At 57.1% G+C, this 13,209-nt stretch overlaps 5 protein-coding genes across 5 annotated transcripts; 2 read left to right on the plus strand and 3 right to left on the minus strand.

The window, feature by feature from the left end:
* Positions 1–680: 680 nt before the first annotated feature.
* RAD9 (radiation sensitive protein rad9) lies at positions 681–4,042 on the plus strand (the record flags this gene model as incomplete). Its single annotated transcript, XM_071060051.1, has 4 exons — positions 681–794; positions 877–964; positions 1,039–1,070; positions 1,154–4,042. The coding sequence occupies 4 exons, from the start codon at positions 681–683 to the stop codon at positions 4,040–4,042; spliced, it is 3,123 nt and encodes a 1,040-aa protein (XP_070916152.1).
* Positions 4,043–5,384: 1,342 nt separating this feature from the next.
* Positions 5,385–6,541, minus strand: TEM1 (Ras GTPase tem1; the record flags this gene model as incomplete). The annotated part of the gene is made up of 3 exons (XM_071060052.1): positions 5,385–5,483; positions 5,553–5,627; positions 5,687–6,541. The coding sequence occupies 3 exons, from the start codon at positions 6,539–6,541 to the stop codon at positions 5,385–5,387; spliced, it is 1,029 nt and encodes a 342-aa protein (XP_070916153.1).
* Positions 6,542–7,828: 1,287 nt separating this feature from the next.
* GCV3 (glycine cleavage system H-protein subunit) lies at positions 7,829–8,410 on the plus strand (the record flags this gene model as incomplete). Its single annotated transcript, XM_071060053.1, has 2 exons — positions 7,829–7,943; positions 8,010–8,410. The coding sequence occupies 2 exons, from the start codon at positions 7,829–7,831 to the stop codon at positions 8,408–8,410; spliced, it is 516 nt and encodes a 171-aa protein (XP_070916154.1).
* Positions 8,411–8,835: 425 nt separating this feature from the next.
* Positions 8,836–9,858, minus strand: HEM3 (porphobilinogen deaminase; the record flags this gene model as incomplete). Its single annotated transcript, XM_071060054.1, has 1 exon — positions 8,836–9,858. One exon carries the CDS (start codon positions 9,856–9,858, stop codon positions 8,836–8,838), a length of 1,023 nt encoding a protein of 340 aa, XP_070916155.1.
* Positions 9,859–12,018: 2,160 nt separating this feature from the next.
* MFIFM68171_04635 (uncharacterized protein) lies at positions 12,019–12,631 on the minus strand (the record flags this gene model as incomplete). Its single annotated transcript, XM_071060055.1, has 3 exons — positions 12,019–12,078; positions 12,137–12,453; positions 12,586–12,631. The coding sequence occupies 3 exons, from the start codon at positions 12,629–12,631 to the stop codon at positions 12,019–12,021; spliced, it is 423 nt and encodes a 140-aa protein (XP_070916156.1).
* Between the last annotated feature and the right edge of the window lie 578 nt (positions 12,632–13,209).

The raw sequence follows: 13,209 nt of genomic DNA on the forward strand, positions 1-13,209 counted from the left end.
TGCGCTTCTCCGCAGCGCCGCCAATGGCATGGAAACCCGCAGGGGCCAATCGGCGCAGCTCAACCAAGAGAGCAGAGCGCCGCTGCAGCTGCCCGCCATGTGATGAGGTGCAGGCACTAATGCCGGTGGAAAACATCGAGAACAGTGGGCGTGGCTGTGAGGCGCAATCAGACATTCTGGCATATCTTGAAGGAAACATGTTCACGGCATGTTGTTTATGGAAATGGGGCGCAACTGAGGTACTCCACAGGATACGCAATGCCATTTCTAGCTGGACGTGAAGTTACCGGTGTTGCTCTGCGAAACACCCGGAGCTGAAGAAGCTTGGGCTGCCCCAACACACCAGGGCGACCCCTGCTAAGGTAAGGTACACGTAATTTCAGGCCGTTTGCCCCTGCAGATCAGAGCTTTTGCTTGTCACCCCCGGATTTGGCCGCATTTTCACTCAGCCAGGCAGCACGTGACAGCGCGGCGCGCTCGTGGCTGGCCTTGCGGGGACGCGGGAGAACAATCAGAGACCTGCGGCACACAAACGGCCATTGATTAGTCGGTTGTCCTACTGTCGGTTCCCTTGGCACATTGTCTCACTGCATCCATCAGTTTTGCATCCTGGCGGCTTTTCCTGCCGCCAGGCAATCGCTGGCTACTCCTCCGGCGTGTCCGATTGCTCAGCATTCAGGATGGCGTCAAAGAGCATCCGCCAAGCGGAAAAGAAAGCCCTGGAGGGGGCCAATGAATCGCAAGACACCCTAGTGGTCGCGCATTACCTCATGCTGGATTACGGTGTCGGCCTGGTGAGTTGTGGCCTCGTCGACCCCTCGTCCCCTGCAGGCTTCAGGCAATTGGCCAAGCTAACCACTGAGAAACACTGTGCAGAGAAGCAGCTCACCAGCTCCGGGTGAAGTCCTGTCTCTGCCCTCACCAGAGCGGAGCACGCCCCCCAGTGAAAGAGGCTGCGGAAATAGTGAGTAGCTGCATACAATCGGTTGCATCGCCTTGCAGTGCGTATTGCGGCCAGTCCCTGACACTTGCATCTAGGTCTGGCTCGCGCTGGGAAATCGACCGGCGAGGTGAGTTTGTTCGCACGGCCTGGGCAGAATTCAATGACACAGCCCTTGCCTCGACCATGGATTGCACTGACCAACTTCGTAAGACGCGGGGAACGCGTGCTGTCAATGTCGCAAGGCAGAACCGGCGTTCTCGAAGCGCTGGCAGTCGCCGCTCCGAGAATCAAGAAGGCGAACAGCCGGCGGTGGCCCCACAAGACCGGGACGCCGCTGACGAAGATGGTGTCGTGGGAGATCCGTGCCTGACGGACACCCTTCCGCAGACCCACGACCCCTCAGTTGATATCAATGCCGCGCCGCCGACGAGGAAAATGGATTCAACCCAGTCGACCCAGCTCAACACGGGGCGGAGCTATGAACAGTACATCTGCCCGCCATCGCCAGGCCACGCATTACCGGATCTCCGGGATCCAAGTGCGTCCAAGTCCGTCAGCGGCAGCTCTCCAAGACGCGGGACCCTGGACCACGATGACACAGGTGCTGTTCAGTTCGACTTTGCCAATGCCGGGGATACGGAAACGACCATACCCCCGGTCCAAGATGGCTCCGGCCTCGTTGACTTTGCCGGTCTTGCTCATCTCCGCCGCGACTATTCCCAGAACGCGGCTCATTCCACTACTCAGCATCCTCCGGAGACGCCTGCGCAGTCCCGGAACCCCTTCCGGCACAGCCGGTCCCAGCTTCTGCCGACATCGCAACTGTTCCGTGGGACACAGTTTTCGTCCCCGGTGAAGCAAGCCAGCCCGACTTCTTCGCGGCCATCGCCCGCCGATTTTCCCAACAACTCTATTTCTCCCAATCCAGTCATCTCGTCGCCTCTCAAAGCTCGCGGTCTCCGTTCGTCGCCCATCGTAGACCCAACATCGAGCCCAGAGATACTTCCAGGCACAACATCGTCGAGGCTTCATAATGGTCCTAGCAGTCCCACCTCGACTCAGAACCCTGTCGTTCCGGAATCGTCTCACAATCAGTTTTCCAGGAAAAAATCAATCCCCGAGCCAATGAGCACGTATGAACCCATGCGAAAATCTCAAGAGCGACGCGCAACTTCGGAAATACGGTCTGATCCCATCGTTTCTGGCGAGTATGACGATGACGACGACTCGATTGTCAAGCGGAGAAGAGTAAGAGCTAAGAAGGAAGCTGCCCTTAAGCAACTGACCGCCATCAGCCTCCCGCGGGTTGTTAGGCCGGATGACGTGGAAGTACCTTCAACGAACCAGCGGAGGCGGGCAAGCGAGACGGAGATGTGCATTGCTCAATGTCACGAGAGAGGTGCAGCAGATACGGATTCGGAAGGCGTGGATACTGTGGAGGAATCGCAGAAGCATCCCCCGGAGCCCGTTCCGCGTCATGTTTCCGAGGATCATGATTCAACTCAATCAGGTGCATACGAGGAGCCAGAGCCGATGCCAGAGCCAATGCCGAGCGTAGTTCCCGAGCTTCCGAGATCGTCTACCAAGTCAGAGCGCAGACTCGCCCGGACTCTCGGAAAAGAAGATGCATCAAATGGAGATGCGATACCAGAGACAAGCCCGGCCAGGCGGCGGCTTGAGAATCGCCCAGAAGAAGTCCCATCTTCTGAAACCCCAGTGTTGGAGGCCAGGTCGACGCCAAACTTTCAGTCTTCTCCGCCGGCGTTCAGTACAAGATCCAGGAAAGCCGGGTCTGGAAAAGGGCACGAACGTGCGCCGAGCTCAACCTCAACCCTCAGTACCCTCGCATCGACCCCGCTGCCGTCATCTAGCAATCGACCGGGGACTGTGAGCACTCGCTCTGGCCAGTCTCCAATTCAATCCACCATAGTCGCGAGCTCTTCCCCAGCTATTGCCCAGACGAAGCCGCGCGAGGCTCGCGCCAGACTGCCAAAGCTAAAAACGGCATCAGCAGAGAATCTCAGGCACTCTGTCAGGTTAGACCGGCGCGCCTGGAGCTCCACGGATGAGCTCTCGATGTCTTTAGCAGCAACGCCCACTTTTGAGCAGAGCCTACGCGTCTCCAGACTCTCGGCGTCCAGGTCAGCATCCAGATCAGGCCGCAGAACCGCAAAACTTCCATCGACCCAACGAGGTCCAAAACTATTCGAAAATATGGCATTCGCGATATCGTTCCAGTCGCGGAAACCGGGCGAGACCAATGACCAGTATCGCGCCCGCGTGGACTATTCAGCTACGATCGAGAAGCGTATCAAGCAGGCCGGCGGCAGGATCCTCGAGGACGGTTTCGACGAGCTCTTTGAAGTCTTGCCCATGGGGAGCACAGCGGGCAGCCCGCCATCGAGCGTGGGTGCAGAAGCCGAGATCACCCTGTCGCCCGAGGGCTCCTCCACGGGGTTTACCGCCCTGGTCGCGGACGGCCACTCGCGCAAGGCCAAGTACATGCAGGCCCTCGCGCTCGGCCTGCCGTGCATCGCCGCCCGTTGGGTCACGACCTGTCTCGACCGCAACGAGCTCGTCGACTGGACGCCGTATCTTCTCTGCGCCGGCCAGTCGGCCTTCCTGGGCGACGCCATCCGGTCCAGGAGTCTCGCACCGTACGACGCCGCGGCGGCGAGGCTGGCGGACGTCGTGGGCCAGCGGGCGAAGCTCCTGGAGGGAAGCCGGATCCTCGCCGTGGTGAAGAAGTCGCTCGAGGGCAAGAAGATGGCGTACGTGTTCCTTGCGCGCGTCCTGGGCGCGTCGCTGTCGAGGGTCTACAGCGTCGAGGAGGCAAAAGCCGAGATGAAGGCTGCCGAGGACGCGGGCCGGCCGTTCGATTGGGTGTATGTGGGTGGGAAGCCCGACCAGGATGCCCTCTTCGCCGCCGGGCCCGCGCCGGTGGGCGGGAAGAAGAGGAAGAGGGGTTCGATGGCTGCAGAGAGTGCGGCCGCCGCCGTCGAGCGTCCGTTGAAGAGGATCCGGACGCTAAGTGATGAATTGGTGATTCAGAGTTTGATTCTGGGTCGGCTTATTGAGGAGGGCGAATTGGAGGAGTGATGGCGTTTCGGGGCTGGGCGGGTCACACTTTGTACGATACCATGGGCTCTTTTCGGAAGGCTTGCTGGCGGCGCGGGATAAGGGTTGGGGATACGGATTACGTATGAGCGTTGGCATTAGGATTGGTTTGGTAGGTGTGGCCTTGATTTGATGGATGGCGCTGGCATAACGGGACGAGCGAGGGGATCTGGGATTTGGCTAGATCTCAATGGTAGGTATTCACTCCGTTCCCTACCTGTGGGGGCGTGATGTGTAGTTGAGGCATGTCGTGCGAATGCGGGAACACTGTTGTGTGTCGACGTAGGTTGAACCTCCTGTTGAGACTTGTAGATGCCCGCTATTTAGAACGTGTCTCCCCCCCTATATAGGGCTCGATCAAGTTTACCCCTGAAAAATAGACAAGGGTTCAGTACCAAGCAGATTTAATTATGTTACATACCCCTTCCTTATCACATAGCATCGCCTACTTCGAGGGTTGTGCAACTCTCTTCGGCCGGATCGGCTTGTGAGACAAGTCAAAGACGGGGAGTTTGGCTCTCATCCTCGTCATCCGACACTCGAACCGATTAGTCTCGGTATCTCCCCCTCCCCCCCAGCAAGAGCTGGTCCAGCCGTATATTCCCCGAGCACACTGAGCACGGATAAGACATTTCGCAGCTGGGTCGATCGCTTCGACACGGTCATGGACTTGGTTGCAAACCTTGCAGTGGCGCTTGCCAACTTTGAACAAAGTTTAACAAAGTGCAATCGTGCGAATGTTAACAATCACAACCAAAGGAACACGTCTCTATACAGGGTCAATCGAGTATCAATTAGAAATATGGGATGTAGACAAAGACAGCCCTCTCTCCCAAGGGTGTTTCACGCCAGAACGACCAATAACGCAGGAGAACCCGATGTCCCGTTCCGGTGTGATATGTCCTTTCCCTCTCTCCAGACCACAGGAGATTGTATCCTCAAAATGCAGCTTTCCCAGTTCCGCTCCCCGTCTGTGCAGTGCAAGCCAAGTATGTTAACATCCCGACAGCTGGGTCTTGTCCATCTCTGTTGCTTTAGGTACAAAAAGGAAAAGATAATGAGAGACGAGTCTCGGCGCATTCTCTAAGCCCTTCCCGGGGCTGGCAGTGATGCCGCTGTGGTCACTGAATATCTGACCATCCCGAAATGCCAATCTGACTCAAATAATGGGAAGTGTTTGCGTGATGATGCGGCTTCAATCATCATCCCCGCCTGGTTAGTTTGGGGGGTTATGTTTTCTATGGGTCTCCTCGGCAACCCGTACAGAAGCGGTGGGGTTCGCGGTGGATGATGGACAATTGGGCCCGGCATTTGGCGGGCTTTCTTAGCACGACTGGTAAATGAGCAATGGCTCGCCAACGTTGGTGATTTCGGGAATGGTGCATTTGAGATCAAACGCCTTGGACAATACAATCTTGAAAATCTGCACCACAAGTCAGGTCCGATGAAGAATGTGGGGGGTTTGGGAGGGGGGGAGGGGTTGGCGAATTACCTTCTGAACATTGATGCTGTGACTAGTGCTGCTGAAGATCAACGCCGCGCGCATCGCCTTCGCAAAGCGCCGAGCCTATAACACGTCGGTCAACATAGCCACGAAGGGACTTGTGGTTGCTTGCAGTGCCATACCTGGTTGGAGATCTCTTCCTGCTCCTCACGCGATAGGTTCACAAAATGGTCATATTTTGTTCCCACGAGAACGGGGATGGCTGTCTTGTTGAAGCCACGCCCCTGCCGATACCACTCCTTGATGCTGTTGAGCGTGCTCTTCCGCGTCAAGTCGAACATGAATAGGATCGCCACGGCATCATTGCACACCAGCGGTAGCATGTTGACGAACTCACGCTGACCGCCCAGATCCCAGATGCTGAATGTGATCTCAGTATTGCGGATGCTGATTGTCTTCTCCATGAAGTTGACACCCAGCGTCTGGATGTAATCCTCATCCCAACTGCCCTCGACATACTTGACCATCAAACTGGTCTTGCCAATCTGCGCATCGCCCACCATGCCGACCTTGATCACAACGTGATTGCGCCCGTTGTTCTGTGCCTCGGAGGCTGGTGCTCCGTTGCTACCCGCCCTGGAAGCCTGGTCCGCTCCGTATGCGGCCCCTTGACCAGAAAGACCAGACGGGGGACGGGATATCGCGTGAGCCGGGATCGGCGGGGTTGCGTATCGCGCTGCCGGGTCGCTGTCTACATTTTCGGGCGGGTAGTACGACTGGGGCGAGTTGCCTAGACTGTGGTCGATGGGCTGTGATTGGACCGGGTGCGGCTCGTGGAAACCGTTCTGGTCGGGAATTACGTGCTCGGGGACTGTGTGCTCGGACACTGCATTCCCGGGGACTACATGCTGAGAGTTCTCGATTCCGCCGAGTGTATCGTCGCGGACATCGGTGGGGACCGGGTCATGGGCCGGAGGAGCAAACTGCGCCGGGGCAGCGAACTGCGCTGGAGCTACGAACTGGTCCTGGTGCTCCATGGTGTCCCGAGCGTCGTGGAACTGGGCCGGCGACCCGTCGGTGAAAGTTGAGGAATCCAGGGTGGGCGGCGATTGAGGGGTTGTAGTTGCGGTAAACAACGTTGGGTCGGTGGGCAGTGCCTCGAAGCGCCCTAGGGCACGAAAGCCGGGGTTCGGATGACGTTCGTCTGATAAGAGGGGGAAGCGAAGAGGTTGCGGGCGCGGCGGTCTTAACTAGCTCATGGGCATCCGCAGCGGTAGCGGGGTGATGCCGGCTGAGTCTTGTTCGTCTCAAACGCAGTGGAGGTGTACCGAAGGTTGCGGAGCCGGGTCGGATCGATCTGCCCGCCGATGCAAGAGAGCGCGGTCGTCCCGGCCCAATGTGCAGGACGAACAGGACGCTCGGAATGCACACTGCAGCGCCTGGCGACTCGGCTGATGGTGTTCTGTAAATGGATGCTAGAAAATGGGGGTTCGGTGGAATTGAGGGCAGCGAGCGAAGGGAACCTGATCGAAGCCACTGCGCACCGTGCGTTGCAAGGCACACAGGCGCGCCGACCCACGGTTACCCACTCGTCGAGTTAGGCGCCACGGCAGGGGACGGGTCCTCCCTCCTCCCACTGGCAGCCACAGCTGACACCGGCACCCGTTTTGCTCTCGTTTTCAGTTAATTGAATGCTGCAGCACGTCACTGGACGCGCCGTCATGCAGCTGACGCGACGCGATCCGACAATCAACGCTTTCGATAACACAGTAGAAAAACCGTCCGACTTGACCTGAAGTAGGAAGAGACGTCGCTCAAAAAAAATCGGGAAAATGTGGCAGAACCACACACCAGTCAGCTACCCTTAGGGATTTAATGTAAACAATAATAAGACCACACGAAGATTGCCAGGAACGCCCGGCAGCCGCTTGATGTAAACAGCCTATTGCACGGCGTGGTTTGCGATAGCTTGCTATATCCGCATCACTATCCAATTTCCCGCTCTCGTCCCGCGAACGCGGGGTGGCGTCGGGGTGTGTTGTCATAGGCTGTGTGGCTTCCCTCGCGGTCCAGAACACCCAAACCCACGGAGGCCGAGAAGATTAGGTAAGCTCGGCAGCTCGGGCCTTGCTCGGGCCCTGTTCGTGCTTTGACTGGTCACTTGCCAGCCGGACCGGCGATTGCCGGTCTCTGTTTTACACTCCACTAGTGCCTCCCTCCGTCCTGATCGGCGTCATTCGATTTATCTTCCACGCCGCCCCAAACCTTGGACAAGCTCATCTACAGCCAGCACCCTCGCCAGTATACCCCCCCCTTTCGCCGCAATGGCTTCAATTGCACGGTGTTTGAGGGCCGCTCGGCCGTCCGGTGTCTCCGCCGTTATCAGGAGCTCGGCTCACCGCACAATCGCTGCCCGTCCGTTTTCCGTTACCGCAGCAAGTGAGCTCCCCGAAGTGCGGACCAAAACCCCATGCAACGTACTAACCGTCGAGCACCGTACCATAGACGAGATAAGGAAATACACCAAAGAGCACGAGTGGATCGACCTTTCTGCCGACAAGAAGACGGGTGTCATCGGGATCAGTGAGTACGCCGCCAAGGCCCTGGGCGATATTGTCTATGTCGAGCTTCCGAATGAGGGTACCGAGGTGAGCGCCGGCGACCCCATTGGCGCCGTCGAATCGGTCAAGAGCGCTGCCGACATCAACGCCCCAATCAGTTGCAAGATCACCCAGGCCAACGTCTTGCTGGAGGAAAACCCCGGCACCATCAACAAGGTCGCCGAGGACGACTCGCACGGAGGTGGCTGGATCGTGAAGGTGCAGGTTACCGAGCAGGGTCTTAAGGACCTTGAGAATCTGATGGACGAGGATGCCTACAATGAGTTCACGGGGGGAGAGAATTAATCGATCAGGCTGGTGGGGCGATAGATTGACGTTGCTACTGGGGGATGTAACAGGGTCATCGATTATTTTTTTTTTTTTCGGACAGTTCAACCTGATAGATATCCGGTCCCGGGGATCTGTACCATATATGGGCCATTGGGGCAGGCGTGTTTGGTTTCGCATATCTCGACTTTAAACAGGCGTTCACCAGGCAGGCAATGCTGTGGACACGTGAGGCAATCAACAGCAGAGAGCGAGGAAGGGTATCGACGACTGCTCATTTGGCGCAATATTCAACCGGCTGGGGGGTTTGTCGGCGGGAAAAGCAGAGACATAAAATGTCTTCCAATTGAGTGGGCTCAGAATGGCGACCAGTCCCAGCGTGCCATGCTCATCTCCATCCCAGTTCTATTTCTACATGTCGTACAGCATTCTGTCCCCAAACCTTACTGACTGACTTTGAGAGCGGCCCCTGACTCCCGCCCCTTGTTGATATCATCCAATATCTTCTGAGCTCCTGTCGCCGCCAGCTTCTCCGCCAGCCCCTTTCCCAAGTTCTCTGCCTCCGCCAAGGTTGTAACCTCGGCAGTCCTCTCTCCATCAACAGCTTCCTTCCCATCCAAGCTCACCACCGTCACTCGCAGCCGCAGCTTCTTCTTGCCGCCCTCCTCTACCCACGTCGTCTCCACGCCAATCGGCACACTGCAACCCCCCTCTAGAGTGCGCATGACACTCCGCTCCGCAAAGCACGCTATCATAGTCGGCGTGTCCTCCACAACCTTCAGCACTTCCAAAACTTTCTCATCCCCTTCACGCACCTCCAGCCCTAGCGCGCCCTGGCCAACCGCATGCAGCAGCCCGCCCTCCTCGGTCCCCGAATCCAAGAACTGCGCGATCCGCGCCCCAAAGTCCAGCCGCAACAACCCGGCCGCGGCAAGGATGATGGCATCGTAGCCGTCCTCGTCGCACTTGCGCAAGCGCGTCTCGATGTTGCCCCGGACATCGCGGAACACGAGCCCGGGATAGCGCCTCCTCAGCTGCGCGGCCCTCCGCACGCTGCTGGTGCCGACCACGCTGCCGTCCGGCAGGTCCGCCAGCCTCTTGTACCGCCCCTCGGCCGCGTGCTGCCGGCTGAAGACGACCACGTCCCGCGGGTCCTCCCGCGCCGTCACGCACCCCAGCACGCACCCCGCCGGCAGCGTCGTGGGCATGTCCTTGAGCGAGTGCACGATGACGTCCACCTCGCGCGACACCAGCTGGGCCTCCAGCTCCGACGTCCACAGCCCCTTGCCCAGCGCCGGCAGCGGCGTGGTCGTGTCGCGGTCGCCCATGGTCGCCATGGCGTGCACCTCGCACGTGACGTGGGGGTGGGCTCGCCGGAGGGTGTTGATGACGAGGTTGGTCTGGGCGAGAGCGAGGGAGGAGCGCCGGGTGCCCACGTGAATGGTGATGGGTTCAGGGGCGGCCATTTTTTCTGGTGTGTAAGGCAATGGAGGTAAAGAGCGGAGGTGGTGGTTTGACGAGCTCCGAGGTTCGGGAAGAGAAACTGGCCTCGGCGAAAGGGTTGCCGTTCGGCGGTATGAGGCTTGGAATTGGAAGGCGACAGGAAATGTGTTGTTCAACTAACCCCGCGCTCTCTACCTAGGTACTGCACTGTGGAGGAAGAGTCGGGAATTTTGTCATGGCGGGGCAGAGTTTTACCACAAGTACACAACTGTCAACGAGATGCGGGGGCGGGGTAATCATCAGATGCACCCCTGTTGACAACCCTGACGATCCCTGTTTAGGGGAGGACGCAGATGGGATACACCGAGTCTCGAGATTTATTATACACTAATCTTAACGCTGTCTTGACACCTATCTTCTAGGATATATATTGTTCATTACGGATGCTTTTACACTCCTGGTGGGTTTCGTCGAGCTTCCCCTCCACTCTACCAGTTCTCAACAAGCTTTTCCCCAAGACCATCCACTTTGAACAACGTCGGTCCTGCCCCTACTGGACCTGGCAATACAGGCACCTCTCTCCTTTGAGCAAAAAATTGCTCGAGCACTTGGTCTATCGTGACGTGACATTCGTGCCCGAGCCGGCGAGGGCTTCTTGAATTTGTCTCAGGCAGGTGGGTGCACCTTGGTGTTTTGGTTTGGATGCTTTGCTCAGAAGCCGAATGTTCAGACAATATCGAATGTCCCACTGTCAACAACTGCTCTGGGTTCTTGCTTTTTCTGACAGCGTCCAGTCCGCGGAGTTTCAAGGCAGTCCCGTGATAGGCGGTGCTCCCTAGTCCTATTCCTGGGAGTCGACATGCGCGAACCCGAGCGATGGTCAGGATGCTAGCGCCCAGGCGCCCGTTGACACATCATGGCCTTGTAGCCGCTTCAGAGATATAGAGCAGGTCCCGCGGCCCCTGGCTCAATCTTACCCCGGCGTTGCGCATGATTCTCGCTCATTTGCTAGGAACGGCCGTCATCCATGCTATCGGATTCGATGATAGTAGTAAGGATCAGAGCCCTGCGGCCTAGAAACTCCCGTGTTTTGGTGGGGCTGGCGATATGTGGCGTCCGAGGTAGTTGCCAACGCGCAGGCTTGGGGCCTCACCCGGTCTGGACGTTGTCGCACGCGGCTTCAAGTTATTTGCATCGTCGGTAGGCAATGCGAAAAGCGGCCGGTACACATTTTCGCTGGAGGATATCGGCCTCCGCGGCCCTTCTAGCTCATGTTTCTCAGCCTCGCGGGAGAGAACCTCTTGCTTACTCCGGCTCAGGGGGCACCCTGGACAGAAGATGCCCGCCAGCACTTCGAAACACGGGTCGCCCGGGATACCGTATGTTAACCGAATACGTTTGGCTTGCTTGGCGATGTTGACGCCACTCCCGATATCTTGAATGATCGTCAGCCGCTTCGACAAACAATTAAGTGAAGCTAAAGATCTTACCCAAGGTGCTGATACAGAGATAGAAATGCTAGCAGCATTTCTTGCTGCACACTGGGAGACCCGAGAGGTCCACCGGTTCTTCCTGGTGATCTAGCTGCTGTAAGCGGTTCTGTGTACGGCTGAACTGGTGGCGTGAAAGAAAAACGGGATCTTAGACAAGCGCAAATGTCTCCGGTGTCATACAGGCTATGCCTCTAGCTCTCGCTCTCGGTGTTTCTTGACGCCATCACGCCGCCGGCCGGCTATTTTAATGGTCGCGGGAGGACAGAGTAAATGAATGACTCGACGCTGTGAGGAGCCGGGGCCGAATTCTGGACCGCAACAAAATGTTGACCTTGGTATTCGTTTTGAATGTCGTGCGAGGCCTACGTAAGATAACTCATGCTCCTGCTTCGGAATGGAATTGATATTGGCCGGACTCCCGGGGGAATTTTTGTTGCGGTAGGTACTTTTGGGTTCGTCGACACTGTAAGCGGCTACCGAAGTAGTTTGATCCCTTCCGAATCCAAGATCTATTGGTCAAGTGAGAAAGGAGGAGACGTAATTTCCAACTTTAGGCTTGATAGTTGCAACGTAGTTTCCATTGGGCCTACTTAGTACAGCGCAAATCCGGCTTCTGCCGGCCCCAGATCTCCGATTGATGAAGCATGGCAGTTCAATGCAAAATTCACTACCTCCCCTAGGCGATGTCGCCTACTTCTCGGTCGGGTCAACTCGCTGAGAGTCAGGTTTGTCGGTAAGCTTCTGGGCTTGCTAAGGTATAGAAAGTGTCAGTAACAACTAGAGCTTCGGCAATAATCCCGCAACTCACGTTTTCGTGGGAGTCATCCATCGTCTTGGACTGGCCATCGGTAGAGCTTGACGCGGTATCATGCTCGACGTTGCTTGAGCTCTTGGAGTTCTCAGTTTCTCCTTGCTGGTTGTCTTGTGGCTTAGCCGTCTCCTCCTTGGACTCATTAGCTTCGCCTTGCTGCTCGCTCTGTTGTTTAGATGCGTCCTCGCCCGATGCTTCGGCCTTGGACTCAGTCTCGGATGCCTTTTCTTCGTGCTCTGCTTGTCCTTTTCCATGACTGTCGTGGCTATCATGGCTTGGTTTCGGGGCGCTGCTTCTCCTCAGGTAGATGAGACCTGGAATTGTGACAGCTACAGCGGCAATCTGCCTGGAAGGGCGATGCAAAAAGTTGTTGTTAGTTCTGACGGAGGTACCGGGCTATTTAAAACTTGCTCGCTGCCAGGGTGCGACGACCATCACAGGCTTACCATGGCGTGTCATTGGACTTTGCAGCGTGGGCCTGACTGCTGGCATAGCCTCGCCGACCGAGCGGCCGAGTCAATTGCGATGGGCCATGTCGACGGAGACATGCCCGGACACTTGGGCGCAGTACGAAGGCTCTGCCCGCAACCATTGCTTCCCGCTGTTCGGTGGGAACTTCGAATACGCCTGCAAATTGGCAATGGGATCCCGGAAACGTGTCCGTGATGTTTGCGGAGAAAGACCAGCCACCCCAATTAGTTGATCGGGAACTCTTGTGTCCTTTTCCGACCTGCATGGCTGGGCTATGACGTACATGCAGCAGGTGGTTCAAACGGTGGGAACCGGCTAATAGGCACCTCAGCACGTCCCCGTTCCCGCAATGTCACTATCTAGAGCATCGGACAGACATATGGTCTCGGGCTGTATACAAGAACTCCTACGGGATTTAAGAATTTCGCTATGGTCTCTTCCATATATTGATCGTCTGCCAACCATTTTGCTGTTGAGAGACTGGAGGCTGAAAGACTGCCAAGAAACCGCCTCGACGGCAAGCATCGTCTGGGGCGCGCTAGCGTTTGCTCCACTCAATTTGTCCCGGATCTCGGTACTTTTAAGGCAGGGCTGCGTGT

The sequence above is a fragment of the Madurella fahalii genome (genome assembly GCF_045866475.1).
Source record: "Madurella fahalii IFM 68171 DNA, scaffold_2, whole genome shotgun sequence".
NCBI lineage: Eukaryota > Fungi > Ascomycota > Sordariomycetes > Sordariales > Madurella > Madurella fahalii.